This window comes from Oryctolagus cuniculus, chromosome 7, assembly GCF_051225735.1.
Source record: "Oryctolagus cuniculus isolate XC-2025 breed Fujian yellow rabbit chromosome 7, ASM5122573v1, whole genome shotgun sequence".
Classification (NCBI taxonomy): domain Eukaryota; kingdom Metazoa; phylum Chordata; class Mammalia; order Lagomorpha; family Leporidae; genus Oryctolagus; species Oryctolagus cuniculus.
The window spans coordinates 30,888,199-30,906,051 of record NC_142873.1 but is presented as its reverse complement, the minus strand read 5'-3'; the positions used below and the strand labels follow the sequence as shown (position 1 = coordinate 30,906,051).

General features: G+C 49.2%; 1 protein-coding gene across 1 annotated transcript in view; it reads left to right on the top strand.

The window, feature by feature from the left end:
- TBX19 (T-box transcription factor 19) overlaps window positions 1–7,645 on the top strand; it is a 38,777-nt gene extending 31,132 nt beyond the window's left edge. Inside the window, exons 7-8 of the mRNA XM_002715636.5 lie at window positions 1,899–2,034; window positions 6,325–7,645. Coding sequence (XP_002715682.2) covers window positions 1,899–2,034; window positions 6,325–6,619 — 431 coding nt within the window. The 3' untranslated portion in view covers window positions 6,620–7,645. The remainder of the gene's footprint in view (window positions 1–1,898; window positions 2,035–6,324) is intronic.
- The last annotated feature ends 10,208 nt before the right edge of the window (window positions 7,646–17,853 follow it).

Here is a 17,853-nt window from a genome sequence, read left to right as displayed (position 1 = left end):
AAACACACAAGTCAAGGTGCCATGGGAATCTAGGAAAAAAACAAAAAGAACAGTTTGGTGAGGCAGTGAAGGCTGCCCAGAGGGGTTACAATTTAAATTGAGGGGCCAGTGTTGTGGTGCTGTGGGTTAAGCTGCCACTTTAGATATCAGCACCCTATATCAGAGTCCCAGCAGCTCTGCTTCTGAACCAGCTCCCTGCTAATGTGCCTGGGCCCCTGTCACCCATGTGGGAGACCAGGATGGAGTTCCTAGCTCCTGCCTTTAGCCAGACCTGGCTATAGTAGGCATTTGGGGAGTGAATCAGCAGATGGAAGAGATCTCTGTCTCTCTGGCCTTCCTTCTCTCATTGTCACTTTGCCTTTCAAATGCATAAATAAATACATCTTTTAAAAAGTTTAAATTGAGCCTTGAAAAGAAAAGCACAGAGGTGGGCAGGGCTGACATGTGACTCAGGCAGGGGTGCAGGGCATTCCAGGTAGAGAGAATGAGATGAGCTGAGACCCAGGAGGGAGAAGGCACCTGGGCTGGCTGGGGAGCCTGTTTGCAGCAGTGTGTAGAGGGAGCGGGACCCATGGGAGACACCAGGGCTGAGGCTGAAGAAGCTGCACATGCCAGGTCACGTGCAGGTGCAACACGGCTGGGTGTCTCTCTCCGTTTTGTGCTGCTATAACACAGGACCTCAGACTGGGTAATTTATAAAGAACAGGAATTTATTTTCTCCCTGTTCTGGAAGTTGGCAAGTCTAAGATCAAGGTGTCAGTCTCTGGTGAGGGCCACCGAGCAGCACCAAAGTGGTGGAAGGCATCTCATAGGTGAGAGACAGGGAAGGCGGCTGAACTCGCCGTTTTATGAGGAGTCCACTTCAGGATAATGAACCCACTGTCATGATGAATCCATCCATGAGAGCAGAGCCTCACCTCTCAGCGCTGCTGCACCGGGACTAAGTCTCCAGCCCATGAACTTTGAGGGACCCACTCAAACCACAGACCAAGGGTGGACTTTGGAACCTTCCCTTCCTTCCTCCCTTCCTCGTCTTCTTCCTCTCTCTTATTTTGATACTATTTATGCAAGCAGAGATTCAGAAAAATATGATACTATTTCTCCCCATAAAACTGTATACATTTAAGGTGTACAACTTGATGTGTGTGTATGGAAGTAACAGTAAAGCAGATGAACATATGCATCTCCTCACGGAGCTACCTCTTTTTCGTTGTGGTGAGAGCACCTAAAGTCTGTTCTTACAGCACATTTCCATATTTGTATTGTAATACAGCCACTATTAGCCAGAGTGCTCATGCTGTTCACCAGATCTGTAGGCATTTCATCCTATAGATGTGCAGCTTTGCATCCTTTGTATCTCATTTCCCCCACCCCCCACCCCTGGAGACCAGTGTTCTACGCTATGCTTCTATGACTTTGACTTTCTAAGAGTCCACTGTCAGTACGTGAGACCAGGCAGTGTTTTGTTTCAGGGAGAAAACACTGCTCTTTAGACGCTGACATCTACTTGGGCACTGTTGAGAAGACCTCAGAAATCTCACCTGGGCACTGGTGGCCCTTAGACATGGCTTGAGGGGATGACTCTATGGCCTATCCAAAAAGGGGAATCAATGTGAAATGTGTTACAAAGGGCAAGTCCCACCTCTCTGAGCCTCGTGTATCAAATGGAGATGGGAAATTGCTGCTGTGAAGAATTGGGTATGAGCAGCACGTGGCATATGGTTGATATTTAATAAACTTCAGTGCCTTCAGCTTTTTTGCTTCCATCAGAAAGTGCTAACAGACTTGATCCCTGCAGCCAAGCCATGGTTACTATTTTACCCTGGGAGGATGTCATTGCTCATCTTCTTTCATGTTCTGTGTGTTCCAGTGATTGAACTGTTTTTATTTCCCCAAAGTGAATTTGATAGAAAGCTCAAGCAATAATCTGCAAGTTTTCTCGGGACCTGACAGCTGGACTTCTTTATCCTCCACGCCCCATGCCAGCATCCTCTCTGTACCCCACACCAATGGACCAATCAACCCAGGGCCTAGGTAAGAGCAACACCAGCAACCTGATCAGTACCGGTCTTGGGGGTCTTAGCAATGGTTACTAAGGTCCGTCCTTTCTCCATTCTTTGGTCTAAGTATTGTCCTGTCTGCTGAGCCCTTAGGAAATGAAGGTGGCATTAAGATGGACTTGCTGTACCTGGAGGAAGCGTGGCAGGAAAGCTCTCGATCGGTCATGCTGCCTTTTTCAGCATTTTAAAGGAAAAAGACACTGGGATCCTCTGTCTCGAACTAGTCAGGAAGACTTTAGGCTGTGCTGGTAGCAAATAAGTATAGACTAGAGGGGGAACTGATGGGGAAAACAGTAAATACACACTGAGAATAGCAAGACCTCTGTTAAAATAGCAAGACCAGGTTAAAAGGGGGACAGGCAGTGGGTGCCTGGCTCACGACCCTGGTACATGGCTAAGAGTAGCATGTTGGGTCTCCCCTGCTGTAAATATAACACCAGAGACCACTTAGTCTGACTTCTGGAAATCAGGGTGGTAGAGTGGAGCGAGAAGGCCCCGTAGCATTTGACAGATGTGGGTCTGAGTCTCAGTTCTACCCCTCATTGACTTTTTGACTTTGGACAATTTTCTTCACTTTATTGAGCGTTAGCTTTCTTTTTTGTCATGGGGACATAGATCTGTGTAGATTATAGATGGCTGAGGAGCAAAATGAGAAAATACATTCACATGCTTTCTAAGCAAGTAACAGCGTCTGTAAAGGTCAGCTTTTGCATTCAGTATGGATATACACAATTTTGAGATGGTCCATAGGGATTCAAAACCAGAAGATGGGACTCAGAGAGATGTCAGATGACTTGTGATTTGTAGGTCCAAAGACAGTTGTCTAGAGCAGTACCTAACACACTTTTTTTAAAAAAAGATTTATTTATTTATTTGAAACTTGAGTTACACAGAGAGATAAGGAGAGACAGAGGGAGAGAGAGGTCTTCCATCTGCTGGTTCACTCCCCAAATGGCCTCAATGGCTGGAGCTGCACCAATTCGAAGCCAGGAGCCAGGAGCTTCCTCTGGGTCTCCCATGTGGGTGCAAGGGCCCAAGGACTTCCTCTGCCTTCCCAGGTCACAGCAGAGAGCTGGATTGGAAGTGGAGCAGCCAGGACTCTGGCGCCCACATGGGATGCTGGCACTGCAGGCGGCGGCTTCACCTACCATGCTACAGTGCTGGACCCCCTAACACACCTTTATGTGCATCAGAATCACCCAGGGATGTTGTAAAATGCAGGATCTGATGAGTAGGTCTGGGCTGGGGCCTGAGCTTCTGCATTTCTCATAAGTTCTCAGCTGTGGCTGTGGCTCACTAGTGTCTAGAGCTGTACTGTCCCATGCAACAGCTGCCAGCTGCTACTCACAGCAAATCCCAATCTGTGGTATAGTGGCTATGGAACACTTGAAATGCAGCTGGTTCAGACTGAGAGGTGTTATAAGTATAATATACACCCAGGGTTTTAAAGGTTTAGTATAGAACAAAAGATAAAAATCTCAGTGCTATTTTTTTACATCAAATGCATGTTGAAATGATATTTGGAATATTTTCACTTACATGAAAAATTAACAATAAGTTTTTTTTTTTTTCTAAATGTGGATACTAGAAAATTGAAACTTACATTTGTGGCTGGCATTTGTGGCTTGCATTTTGTTTCTTTTGGGCAGTGGATCTGGAGGGTCCGTGAAGAAAATATTGATTTGGGCAATGATAAGAAGTGAGAAAGAGAACAAAGAGGAGCTGAAGTTATCAAGGAGTCATGTGCTAAGTTTTGCACTAGATAATTTATATAAATCATCCGCAGGACTTGAGACAGGTGCTAAGCCGGTTTTACAATTCCTGTCTTACTGCTGAAGAAGTGGAAGTGTAGAGGACAAGGGACTTCTGGTTCCACAGTCAAAGCCATTGGTTTTCCCACCAGCCCAAGGAGGCATCAGAAAGTGTCACCAAGGGATGTCAGAGCCTCTTCTGGGGGTCCGGTCAGAACCCCAGAGGGCTGAGCTGGCTGAGAGCTCAGAGGGTGGGCTTCTGCAGGTCTATATGGTCCAAGGAGGTTTGCAGTAATTGACAGATGGCCCAGCTGGAGGTTGGCGCCTCTACCTCTGGTTTCCTTGTTGTTGTGTTTAACTCATCCCTGCCTCCATAGCGATTTTGTCAGAGAAAAAAAACCAAATGTATTCATTACCACCACTGGCTAACCAACCAATTATCAAGCCATGCAAGCTCAGTCCATGCAGAAACTCCGAAATGTAAGGATATATTGCTGACTAAAGGCTCCAAAGATTGGCAGCTGTTCTACCTGTTCCAACTGCAATCATACACATCTGAGCGCTATACTAATATAAAAATTTTGTTGCATGTTATAACCAGCTAGGAAGCTTTAGAAAGCCCCGACACTCAGGCTGCCTGCTGGCAGGCAGGAATCTTTTAGGGTCGGCCCAGGAATCAGCTTTTTTTTTTTTTAATAATACTTGTTTTGTGATTCCAATGTGTAACCAAGTTTGTGAATCAGTGCTGGACTCTTAGAAGTAAAGAAGGTGGCCGGCGCGGCGGCTCACTAGGCTAATCCTCCGCCTTACGGTGCCAGCACACCGGGTTCTAGTCCCGGTCGGGGCGCCGGATTCTGTCCCGGTTGCCCCCTCTTCCAGGCCAGCTCTCTGCTGTGGCCCGGGAGTGCAGTGGAGGATGGCCCAAGTCCTTGGGCCCTGCACCCCATGGGAGACCAGGAGAAGCACCTGGCTCCTGCCATCGGATCAGCGAGGTGCGCCGGCCGCGGCGGCCATTGGAGGGTGAACCAACGGCAAAGGAAGACCTTTCTCTCTGTCTCTCTCTCTCACTGTCCACTCTGCCTGTCAAAAAAAAAAAAAAAAAAAAAAAGAAGTAAAGAAAGTGGTCCCAGTTCCCCAAGGCTCTTTGCCAGGGACCAGAGCTGATCCCAACAACCACCATGTACTGAATGCCATGCGCTAGGCACCGGATACTCTTTTTTTTTTTTTTTTTTTTTTTTTTTTTTTTTTTGACAGGACAATGAGAGATAGAGACAGAGAGAAAGGGCTTCCTTTTTGCTGTTGGTTCACCCTCCAATGGCCGCCGTGGCTGGCGTGCTGCGGCCGGTGCACTGCGCTGATCTGGAGGCAGGAGCCAGGTGCTTCTCCTGGTCTCCCATGGGGTGCAGGGCCCAAACACTTGGCCATCCTCGCTCGGCTCAATATGCTAATCCTCCGTCTTGCGGCGCCGGCACACCAGGTTCTAGTCCCAGTCAGGGTGCCGGATTCTGTCCTGGTTGCCCCTCTTCCAGGCCGGATACTCTTCTTTTTATGTAATCCTCATAACAGTCTCTGTGAGGTTTGTGAAATTATCATTTTAAAACTGAAGATGATAAAGGAAGGAGAAAGATGAAGATGAGGAAACTGAGGGTCAGAGATAGTAAACAGCTTGGCCAAGGTCACAAAGCTAGTATGTGGGGGAGCTGGGATCCATCCCCGGCCTCCTGACAACAGTATGTCCTGGTTATGGTGCCGCGTTGCCTCTCTTGGCCCAGGATAGTTCACACTCACAGGCCTCACACTTCCTGTAGCTTCTTCTCACTCCCTGCCAGTTTTCCATGGGCTGCAAGGGAGGCCGTGTGCTAAGAATCAAACCAACACCGGATGCAGATCTCAGGATGACTCACCTGATCCTCGTCCGACCACACCTTGCTGCTTCTCTGGGTCTCTCTGTAGAAGCAGGGTCAGCCCGTGTCACAGCTAGAAACATAGCCACTGCCAGGAGCCCTCTTCCAATTGGTGCTGGTCTCAGCACTGGGTACTTGCTTCTTATGTATGTTAATAGCAAAACTGAGCCCAGTAAAATTAGTTTACTTGAGCAAGAAAATGTTTCCAGAACAAGGCACCATCCTGGACCAAAGATGGTTCACAATACCAACCTCTCCCTCCCACCTCCCAACCCCTGCAACTGTAGTGAGCTATTTTTATATCAGGAAATGACCACACAAGGATGACCTGATTGGTCCTGTTCAGCCAATCGCCTTCTTTGGTTATAATTTGACAGTCTTCAGCCTGTCTGAGGGCTCATCTGCTCTGATTGGCTGAGGCTCAGTAGCTTGGTTACCAGGGTGAACTCTTGGGCTGGGGTCTAATCTGTTTGCCCTGGCTGCTAGGCTGCAGTTCAATACGTACAGAAGCCACTTTGGGCCACATTTCATCACCCAGGTAAGAGAACTGACTTTGAAAGACTCCTCCGTGTGTCATCCTCTCTCCCCTTTCTCTCTGTGTCTCTGCAGCCCCTATCCGTGCCTGTGGACCATCAGCAATGGCGGTGGGGGCCCCGCTGGGGCGGGCCCAGAGGTGCATGCCGGCGCTCCGGGGGCATTTCTTCTCAGTAACACAGCCATGACTTCACCTCCCTCGGTGCTCCCCGCGCAAGCACCCACTTCAGCCGGCGTGGAGGTTCTGGGGGAGCCCTCGCTGACCAGCATCGCAGTGTCCACCTGGACAGCCGTGGCCTCGCATCCCTTCCCGGGCTGGGGTGGCCCAGGTGGGGGTGGGCGCCATTCTCCCTCCTCATTGGACAGTTAGAGAGGATGCCAGAGCCTTCTGTGTGTGTAGAGTGTGTAGGAACCCACCTGCTGATTGCAGTGAGTCAGCCAGCGGGGAGGCTGGAGGGCTGGGTGGGTTTTACCAATGCCCTCCTGGGAGATGCTTTAGTTTGGGTGATGCCAGTGACTCACTTGCATCTCTCTCAATTTTCTTCAGCGTCCCCATTTTCTCTGCAGCGTATCCTTGCTGGGCTCGGGCTACAGAACTTCACTGAGTACCTCCCTTGTGTTCTGGAAAGCCTCGCTTCCTTCTCTGTGGAGGGGCTGCAAAGCTGTCAAGTGAGCTCACACAGCTCACTTTGCTAAGGCCGCTGCTTCCTAGCTTTGTGCAGCCTGGAAAGGGGGTATGGCCGCAGGGCCCAGGCTGGCTTTGGCTCTGAGACCACGGGAGGGTGTGAGTGCCCAGGGTAGAGGAAATACAAATGATCAAGCGAATCCTGCACTCTCCCGGCAGTGGGCCTGGCACTGGGGAGATGAGGTCACGCCATTTCCTTGTTCAGAAACCTTCAAAGGCTCACTGTTGCCCATGGAAAAGTGACGTCAGATCTCCTTACTCTGGGGAGATCCTTCACTTGTGCCCCCAAGCCACTCCTCTGGCTTCAGCGCCTCTGTTAGCAAGGCAGGCAGTGCTCTGCCCCCTGAAGGTTCGCTACCCTGGCCCTCCTCCGCATGTCTCCTTGCGCCTCAAGCGCATTTCTCTCTGTTCCACCTGTGCAAAGCCAGCCCACCTCCCAGGGGCCAGCTGAGATGCCACACCACTGCACTAAACGCTTGCTGACTCTGAGGCACATATTTTATTCTCCCCTGCTCCCTGCTTTCCCACTGTTTTGGCCTCTGTCATAAAGCTCACCCCCTTCTGCTTTGTGTTTCTGCTACCTGTGAGCGTGTCCCTCTCTCCCCCACTAGACTGTCAGCCTCTGGGGGGTGAGGCCTGTCATTCTTGTCTTTGCACCCTCACAACATGTGATACCGTGCCTTGCCTCTTGTAGGTGCCCAATAAACATTTGCTGAATTGAATTGGTGTGAAGTGCATGTGTGCTCACGGGGCAGCGTGGAGCTGGCTGGGAGGCAGAGCTCAGCGGCCCATGTCCCGTGACGTGACAGCAAGACATGGGAGCTGAAGAACATGCGGCTGTTATGCCAGCTCCTCATAGGAGGCGCAACCAATTCTCCTTGATTGATGATGGTATATGGAGAGGGTGAGCCAGAGTGGTAATTCCTAAATGCTGGTCCTTGGATCCCCCTGTGCTGGGACTGTCTGGAAAAATTGAGAGAGAAACACAAGTTCCCAGGCACACTTTATACCCTTTGCACACCTCACAGCCATTGTGTCAGAATCTTTGGGGCTGCAATCTGGAATTTCCATTTTAAAGGGTTCCAGGCAGTACTCACAGAGCTAGGTTTGGAAGGCACTGTCTAGAACAGAGAAAAAGAATGGTAACTACTCCAGGATCCTTATTTCAGAGGAATTTCTACCTCTGCCCCTGTCAAGGTGATTTCTATGGGCAATGAGCAAAATCACAGTTTCATTAGTCTTCCTTTTCCTTTTCTACCCACTTGTGTTACTGAACATGGGAGTTTCAAGGTGGAGTGGTGAGCTGTCCTCCAAGTGTGGACATTAGGCTGCGCTGACTGAGCAGCCCTTCTAGGAGATATCACTGAGCTAGTCTGTGTCCCCCATGAGTCTGCAAGTAGCTCAGCTGCTCCCAGCACTCTTCCGCAGCTGAGCCTGGACAAACCCACCCCTCTCCCAGACTTCATCCAACCACGCACTGCTGAGTCCTTGGCTCTTTCGACGGTGGAGAGTCCTTTAGCAAGCCGTGGTTAGGTACTGTTCCATATTTCCGATTCAGAGCTCTGGAAAAATGCCATTCCATCTATATCGTGTCCTGGGAAGCCACCTTACCCTGCCAGTGGTTGCCTGGTCTGAGTGCTGTGTGGCTGATTAGTGTGTGAGTGATCAAGACACAGTGTACTCATATAACTGTTCTCTGAAAAGCTGCCTGATCAGCACGCCCACAAGGCATTCCCTAATCCCTCTATGGCAGCATTAGAAGCCATGAAGATATTAATATCGTAGCATCTCTGCAAGATGGTATCTTGGTAAGTTTTAAAAAGTGTCCATTTCGCATTCTGTTACAACTTTGAGCTATTGTGGCCTCCAGTCGCCTTAGCAGAGGCACCTTCATCTCTCACTGCAGCAGTTCCTCATATACCCAGTGCTTAGCAAGTGCACGTAGCTCTGTGAAAACCCATGTTTAGCCTCGCCCTGCCCCCCCTGCCCCCCTCCAACCTGGAGAAGAGAGAAGACGTGGCCCAGAGACACAGAACAGAAAGAAGGCAACAGCCTTCATTCCTTTTTCTCTTAGGTTGCTGAGGTGACTTCGGTCCTCTGCAGAGCACTAAGTGAGTTTTGACTGAGTTTGGCGTGATTGTGTCTCATCAGTCTATAAGATGCTCACTTGATGCAGAGTCACAAAGAGAGAGGGAGATACAGAAAGATCTTTCATCCGCTGGTTGACTTTCCAAATTGCCACAGTGGCCAGGGCTGGGCCAGGCTGAAGCCAGGAGCCAGGAGCTTCTTCTGGGTCTCCTATGTGGGTGAAAGTGTCCAAGCAGTTGGGCCTTCCTCTGTTGCCTTCCCAGGCCACCAGTGGGGAGCTGGATCAGAAGTGGAGCAGCCAGGACTTGGATTGGTGCCCATATGGGGTGCCAGCATTTGCAAGTGGTGGCTTAACCCACTATACCACCATGCCAGCCCCAGTGATGATTCTTAAGCATACAACTTTATTTAACAGAAGTTCAAATATCACAGTCATGAAGAACATGAATTCTGTTAAGGAACTATGGGTCAGCCCACATTGGTAACTGGGATTCAATGATGCTTCTTTCAACTCCCTCCCTCCCTCCCTTCTCTCTACTAATTCCCATCTCACTGAGCCTCTTGTTGACTCTTGGCCAAACTGGTAAAAAGATGGGATGGAGATCTTGGAACAGAGATTATGGTAGGGCTCTGTGGTGCCATAAAAAAGACATAGGGAATAGCACCTGTGGTCTGAAGATAATAGAACTTTCCCATCACCATCATCTTTGTAGAGATACTGTCCATCTAGCATAGCAAACTTCTTCTGAGAATAGGATGTCCCAAGCCCCAAATTCTCTTAGGAGAACAGCCTCCTCTTTTGCGTATCTATATGTCTGGTTTGGGAACCATAAAGCTTGTGCTTCATCCTGCTACTCTCAGTATAGTTGGCTTATTTAAGGGTTCTTGTCACTTGTCCCAAAGAGTCCCATCTACTACAGGAAGAGAAAATGCTCAGGCAAACACATTCAGCTCATGAATTCCAAGTTTCACTATGATACAGGTAGTATTAGCCCAGCTCCACCTCCTCCCACCCCCACTGCCCATATGTACTAAAAATGCCTCAAAAATGGAGGACATGGAGCTGAAACTCGAGACTTTTTATATATAAAAATAGTTTAAAATAGTTTTAACTTTTAATTATTTGAGAGGCAGAGAAAGGGAGAGAGAAATTAGCAGAGATTGTCCATCTGCTGATTGACTCCCGCAGTGCCCACAATGGCCAGGACTGAGCCAGGCCAAAGCCAGGAGCCAGGGACTTAATCCAGTTCTCCCAGTGAGTGGCAGGGACCCAAGTACTTGAGCAATTACCTGTTTCCTCTACTGCCCCTACCCCAACCCTCCACAGGGTGTACATTAGTAGGGAGCTGGAATCAGGAGCAGAGCCAGGACTTAAATCCAGGTACTCAGATATGGGATGTGGGCATCTCAATGGCCTCTTAATCACTACCCCCAGTCTCAACTACTATGCCGAAATCTTGCTCTTGGGTTTCTCTTGTGAGGTTTTGTGTCTGCTCTCTTGGTGCCTGGTGGAGGGAGCATCACTTCCATTTTGTAGACCCTCCCTCTCTCCATGCCCTGACATGACAATCAGGCCAGAATATGGCACTGCACATTCACCTGTAAATTCACTGTAAGTTCTGATCCCTGAAGCATGTTCCCTCATGAGGACTGTGGCAAACACTTGCTGTAGTGTGTTCAGCTCACAGAGGAGGAAACATTGTTCTAACCTTGCCCAGGAAGGGAGAAGGTCATAGCACTAGTGATAGGGTTGGAAAGCCTTTGACAATGAATGCCCCAGTCTCTGTCTCCTGGCTCCTGACCAACTCGCTCTCTTTCTCTTTCTTGCTCTCCATTTGTGTCAAGAAAACATCTTTGCTTTTGTAAATGCTATCTGTGAAGAATATCTAGTCAGTTTATTATTATCTATCACACCGCAGATGATACAAGTCTTCGTATTATTTCACTAGAAATGAAGGGAGTTGCTGAGAGGGATACTGGACAGATAAGTTGTGCTGAAGTAAGGAAAGAATCAACTTTACTGGTGTTTGGCAGCCAACAGACAAGAAGACAGCCTAGATGAATGTGCAGGGCAGAGGAAGGAAAACTATCAGCAGGCGTGGACAGCATTTTACAGCAATCACTTGTTCCCACCTGTCCGCAACTGGTGGTGGTGGCAGAGAAGAGCAGGGACAAAAGCAAACGAGCAGCAGTCAGCACCTGCTGTTTAAATCCCTGTGTGAGGACCGGCTAGGTATCTGGAAATGGATTGGGGCCATAGAGTTGCTATTTTGTTGCTCAATCTCAGTAGGGCTTTGCCATTAACAGGTAGTGTTTGCACGTGTGAGCTGCAATGTCTGCTCTTGTTTGAGCTTGTCTTACAGAGTTTGGACCCACCCAGCCAGTCCCCACAGTTGCTAAGTTTACTGCTATGAGGGTGCTTCATAAAGTTCATGGAAGGGATGGACGTGTGGCCAGTATTTAAAATGCCACTCGGCATGCCTATATCCCATTTCAGAGTGCTTGGGTTCTAGTTCTGACTCTGCTCTGCTTCCAGCTTCCTGCTACCATGCACCCTGGGTGACATACAGGTGATGGCTTAAGTAGTTGAGCTTATGAGGTTCATGTGGGAGAACTGGGATTGAGTTCTCAGATCCTGGCTGCAGCCTGGCCCAGCCCCAGATATTATGAACATTTGAGTAGTGAATGGCTCGATGGGAGAGCTCTCTCTTTCTCTCTTCCCTTTCCCTTTCTATCTCTGCCTTTCAAGTAATATAAAAGAAAATTTCATGGAAAATGTTTATTATGAAGAAATGATTCTTGGCTTTCCAATTTTTGAATCCGAATAAACTTTAAAAAAAAAAAAAGGTTTATTTTGGCCAGCTCTGCGGCTCAATAGGCTAATCCTCCACCTAGTGGCGCTGGCACATTGGGTTCTAGTCCTGGTCGGGGCGCCAGATTCTTTCCTGGTTGCCCCTCTTCCAGGCCAGCTCTCTGCTGTGGCCAGGGAGTACAGTGGAGGATGGCCCAGGTGCTTGGGCCCTGCACCCCGTGGGAGACCAGGAGAAGCACCTGGCTCCTGCCTTCGGATCAGCGCGGTGCCATGGCGGCCATTGGAGGGTGAACCAACGGCAAAGGAAGACCTTTCTCTCTGTCTCTCTCTCTCTCACTAGCCACTCTGCCTGTCAAAAAAAAAAAAAAGTTTATTTTATTTATTTGAAAAACAGAATTAAAGAGATAGAGACAGAGAGAGAGAGGTCTTTCATCTGCTGGTTCACTCCCTAAATGGCCACAGTGGCTGGAGCTGAGCCAGGAGCCAAGGAGCAAGGAGCTTCTTCTGGATCTCCCACGTGGGTGCAGGGGCCCAAGCACTTAGGCCATCCTCCGCTGCTTTCCCAGGCACATTAGTAGGGAGCTGGATTGGAAGTGGAGCAGCCGGGAGTTGAATTGGTGCCCATATGGGATGCTGGCACTGTAGGCTGTGACTTTAAGCCGCTGTTCCACAGTGCTGGCCCCCCCCAAAATAAACCATTCCATTTCCCCACAAACTTTTTGAGGTTCACTTGTATAAAAAGTAAGGGTCTTCTGTGGTGAATATCTTGAAGGTCAGCAATATTTTGTGAATTTTGTGAATGGTAGCCCAAATACTGTAGAGGAAGGAGCCTTGAGAATAATGAGTACAGAGTGAGACATCTGCACTTGCATTTCAGCTCCGCCACCGGCAAAGAGCACATTCCCTCCTCCTACTGGGCTCTAGTTTCCTCATCTCTTGAACAGTTCTATAGTGGCAGCTTTTATAAAGAGTGAGACGGTATCTATGTGATCCAGGGTGCTGTGGAGAGACAGAACAAGAAGACAACTGTAAGAAACTGCCTTTGCAGTTGTGGTGTTGGCCAGGCGAGATGGAAATCTGCAGGACCAGTTCACGCAGGAGCTGACACGAGACTGCAGGTGCCATTTCTTCTTCTGCAGGGAAACTTCAGTTTTGCTTTAAGAACCTGCAGCTGACTGCACCAGGCTTGCCCACATTATTGAGGATAATCTGTCTTATTTAAAGGCAATTGATAGTAGAGGTCAAACAGCCACCCAAGCCTTCAGCCTAGCCAAGCTGACACATGAACCTAATGATTAGCAGTACCCAGACTTAGTTTTTCCCTGCCCTGGCAACAGTCCAGAGTGCAGGCAACATTGCTGGGGGTACCATTTATGTGGCACAAAGCAAGCATTGTGACCAAACACACCGGCGGTCTTAGGAGTCGACCCGCCAGTCATCAGGAGGGGAAAGGAGCCCAGTCCCAGAGGCCCCAGCCTCTTCCACAGTCCCCCCAGGCCCTCGAGGAAAGGAAGAGCAGTGCTGGAGCCACAGGACACAGGAGTCTGGGACCCCGGGTGTCCCAGGGCTTCATCAGACCCGTGTTAGATAAAGTTAAACCAGGATCGGGGAGAGGCGCCGCGGCTCACTAGGCTAATCCTCCACCTTGCGGCACCAGCACACTGGGTTCTAGTCCCAGTCAGGGCGCCAGATTCTGTCCCGGTTGCCCCTCTTCCAGGCCAGCTCTCTGCTGTGGCCAGGGAGTGCAGTGGAGGATGGCCCAAGTGCTTGGGCCCTGCACCCCATGGGAGACCAGGAGAAGCACCTGGCTCCTGCCTTCAGATCAGCGCGGTGCGCCGGCTGCAGCGCAGCAGCCATGGAGGGTGAACCAACGGTAAAGGAAGACCTTTCTCTCTCTCACTGTCCACTCTGCCTGTCAAAAAACAAAACAAACAAAACAAACAAACCAGGATGGGGGAGAGGCGTCAGTCAAATTCTCATTTTCAGCATGGAAAAGTTGGAAATTCACTTTTTCTGGGTCTGATCACTCTGGGCATGCCTTGTGGGAGATTCTGCATGCGTGTTTATGTGCATGTGTGTGCATGAGTGTAATTACTTATTGAGGACTTTCCTGTCCCTGGGGAAGTTGTGACTTTGGAGCAGACCTAGTTCATTGTGCAAGAGCATTTTCTGGAGGATGGGATTGTGGGGAAGAGGTAACAGGGAGCTTTGGGTGACCAGGGCTGGCTCTGGAGGGTGGAGCTTTGGTGTTCTGCCCATAGAGAGGGGGCTTGGGGCTTCAAGGTGGCTAAGAGGGATTAGACAAATTCAGTGATCTGTTAGAAGAAAAGGGATTAAGATCTTGACATTTTCACTTTATGGCTCACATTTTAGAAAGGTAGATCACATAGCCAAGGTTGAAGAATGGGAAAAGTTTATTACCTCTAAGACGAAATTCAACAAAATGGAAGGGGGAGTTCGAGTGGACCATCCGTGTCCACACAAGAGTGACCGGAGATCAGAGACGTCCTGGGGCCCAGTGTGAATATTTGCAACTTCCTGGACACAGGAATGCCACATGAGTTGAAGGACTTGATGCTTAAGAGCTTTGCCATTGGGGCCGGTGCTGTGGAGCAGTAGGCTAAGCCTCCGCTTGTGGTGCCAGCATCCCATATGGGTGCCAGTTCGAATCCCGGCTGCTCCTTTTTTTATCTATCTGTCTATGGTCTGGGAAAGCAGTGGGAGATGGGCCAACTGCTTGGGCCCCTGCACCCACATGGGAGACCTGGAAGAAGCTCCTGGCTCCTGGCTTCAGTCTGGCCCAGCTCCGGCCATTGTAGCCATTTGGTGAGTGAACCAGCAGATAGAAGACCTCTCTCTCTCCCTCTCCCTCTCCCTCTCCCTCTCCCTCTTCCTCTCCCCACCCCCTTCCCATTTCTCTCTCTCTTTCTGTCTATAACTCTACCTCTCAAATAAATAAATACAATCTTGAACAAAGAGCTTTGCTACTCGGGCCTGTGCTAAAACTGCTGAGTGGGAGACTTGATAAAGCAGTATGCAGGGCCAGAGTAGCAGTTGGCCAAGGGTGGGAGGGGGGAGGGAGGACGCTCTCTGGATTTCTACCAACTTGAGCAGGGGGTGTTAATAGCCACTGTGGTTAGATATCCACATTAGAGAAATGACTTACTTTGCTGTTGCTGGGTGGAAGAATGTCTTGGTTCTATTTGAGGAGGAAGATTACCTACCCATTGCTGTATTTCCAACACCTTGCCCTATGCCTGTACATAGTACGTGCTCCATAGCTATTAATCCAGACTTGGTAGAAATAATCCTTAGCAGTGCATGGAAATTTTACATATGGAAGCAGCATAGTGGATTCATTAAGTTTTGTGTGTATTTTTTGTCAAGGTTGTGTTCTTGCAAGATCACATTTCTCTGGGAGAAATTCTTTTGCCTGTCTAGTCTTAGATCTCACTCTCATGGAATTATGTCATGCGTCCTTGGAGATCCTGTTTCTTTCCTTCTTTCTTTCCCACTTAACCTCTTTCCTTTCTCCTTCTCTGCCATTCTTTCCTTTTTTCTCTCTTTCTTTCTTTTTAGAGTCATTTGTAAGTGCTGAGGAGAGCACCTCACACAGTATGAGGACAGTTCCTTGTAAAGCTAGTACCTTTGTCTTACCTGGGGGGAGAGGTGGATGGTGACAACAAAACCAAACCACTGGCCGGCGCCGTGGCTCAATAGGCTAATCCTCCACCTTGCGGCGCCGGCACACCGGGTACTAGTCCCGGTTGGGGCGCTGGATTCTGTCCCGGTTGCCCCTCTTCCAGGCCAGCTCTCTGCTATGGCCAGGGAGTGCAGTGGAGGATGGCCCAGGTGCTTGGGCCCTGCACCCCATGGGAGACCAGGAGAAGCACCTGGATCCTGGCTCCTGCCATCAGATCAGCGTGGTGCGCCGGCTGCAGCGGCGGCCATTGGAGGGTGAACCAACGGCAAAAGGAAGACCTTTCTCTCTCTGTCTCTCTTTCTCACTGTCCACTCTGCCTGTCAAAAAAAAAAAAAAAAAAAAAAAAAAAAAAAAAAAAAAAAAAACCAAACCACCCAGATAAGCTATTTGCGGCTCAGCCTACATGATGTTTGTCTGCACTTGGTGCTAGTAAAGAATGACACACTGGAGTATCTTGTGTTTGGACTTGTGGGTGCTAAACACAGTCGCTGAAATTTATTGAGCACCTGTTAAGTGCCGAATGCTGTGCTAGGCACTTTACATGCAACAACTAATTTAATTCTTACCATACCCAGAGGAGGTAGGTATTCGTTACTCTAGTGGCTTTATTGAAGTAAGTGCACGATCCACTAGTGGTTCAATCACACTACAGAGTCGTGCAGCCATCACTGTCATCCCTTCATGATCCTACAGAGAGACTTTACATGCATTGCCAGTGACACCCCCAACCCCATTTCTTCCCTGCTCTCCTCCACCCCCAGCCTGAGGCAACAGCCAATCTGCCCTCTTTCTGGATAGACTGCCATTTTTGACACTTCATTTACATGGAATCATGTAATGCATCATCTTTCATGATGGCTTCTTCACCCAGCATATTGTTTTTGATGTAGCCTGTATCAGTACTTCATTCCTTTTTTGTTGCCAGTGAATGTTCCTTTGCATATGCTTTTTTTTGACCCATTCATCGGTTGATGGACATTTGAGTTGTTTGTATTCTTTGACCATCTGTATGCAAGTTTGTGTGTGAGAAACTATCCCCACTTTTAAAAAAATATTAAGTAATTTATTTGAAAGGTAGGCTTACACAGAGAGAGAGATCTACCATCTTCTGGTTCAGTCTCAAAATGGCTGGCCCTAGCACTTGAGTCCTCTTCTGCTGCTTTCCCACGTGCATTAGCAGGGAGCTGCATTGGAAGTGGAGCAGCCGGGACTTTAACCGGCTCTCACTATGATGCCACCCCCCACCCCTTTTTATCCCCTCCCCTTGCCCTGATACACTATCCACATTTTAGAAATGAGGAAATAGGCTTGGGGAGCTGGATTTTTTTTTTCAGTGTCACCCACCTTCTAGGAGGCAGAACTTAGACGTGCCTGTTGGCAAAGACCATGCCCCTACCCACAACTCAGTGCTGCTCCGGGACTGAGAGAGGACCCAGGCAGGGTGGCAGGGTTTCTCCGTTGGTGCACGCCCTTTGTTTATTGTCACGCTTACACCAGGTCTCCAGGACTGCAGTGGTAATTAGGGCAGGGACAGTGCTTGAGAGGAGGTTGGCAGGAGGGAGCAAGGCAGTGTGAGGCTGGGAGACTGTGGTGTGGGCAGAGCCTCAGGGGCCAGCTCCTCCCAGGGGCCTGGTGGCAGACGGCTGGGCTTCCAAGAAGGCCTGGGTGGCAGGGAAGCCGCTCCAGGGGATTCTCAGAAGCATCCCCGGTATAGATTCCGGTAAAAAGTGAATTCTCTGGAGTAGTAGAAAGTGCAGGAGTCCATTATAATTTGGATTATTAATAGGAATGTGATCTAAAGACCAGTGAAGTCTGGCAATTTTTAAAAAGGATTTGTTTATTTATTTGCAAGAGTTACAGAGATACAGAGAGCCAGAGAGCCAGAGGCAAAGGCAAAGAGAAAGAGTGATCTTCCATCTGCCGGTTTGCTCCCCAAATGGCCGGAGCTGCGCCAGTCCGAAGCCAGGAGCTTTTTCCAGGTCTCCCACATGGGTGCAGGGGCCCAAGCACTTGGGCCATCTTCTACAGATTTCCCAGGCCACAGCAGAGAGCTGGATCAGAAGTGGAGCAGCCAGGACTTGAACTAGCACCCATATGGGATGCCAGCACTATAGGTGGCAGCTTTACCCACTATGCCACAGCGCCAGCCTGAAGTCTGGCAAATTTCTTTGGTGATTCATTTTAGGGTAGATTTAAGAAAATGAGCTTGTTGATACTTGAACAAACGTGTGCCAAAGTATTCAGAAATCCCAGGGCTGGCACTGTGGCGTAGCAGGTAAAGCTACTGCCTGCAGTGCCAGCATCCCATATGGGTGG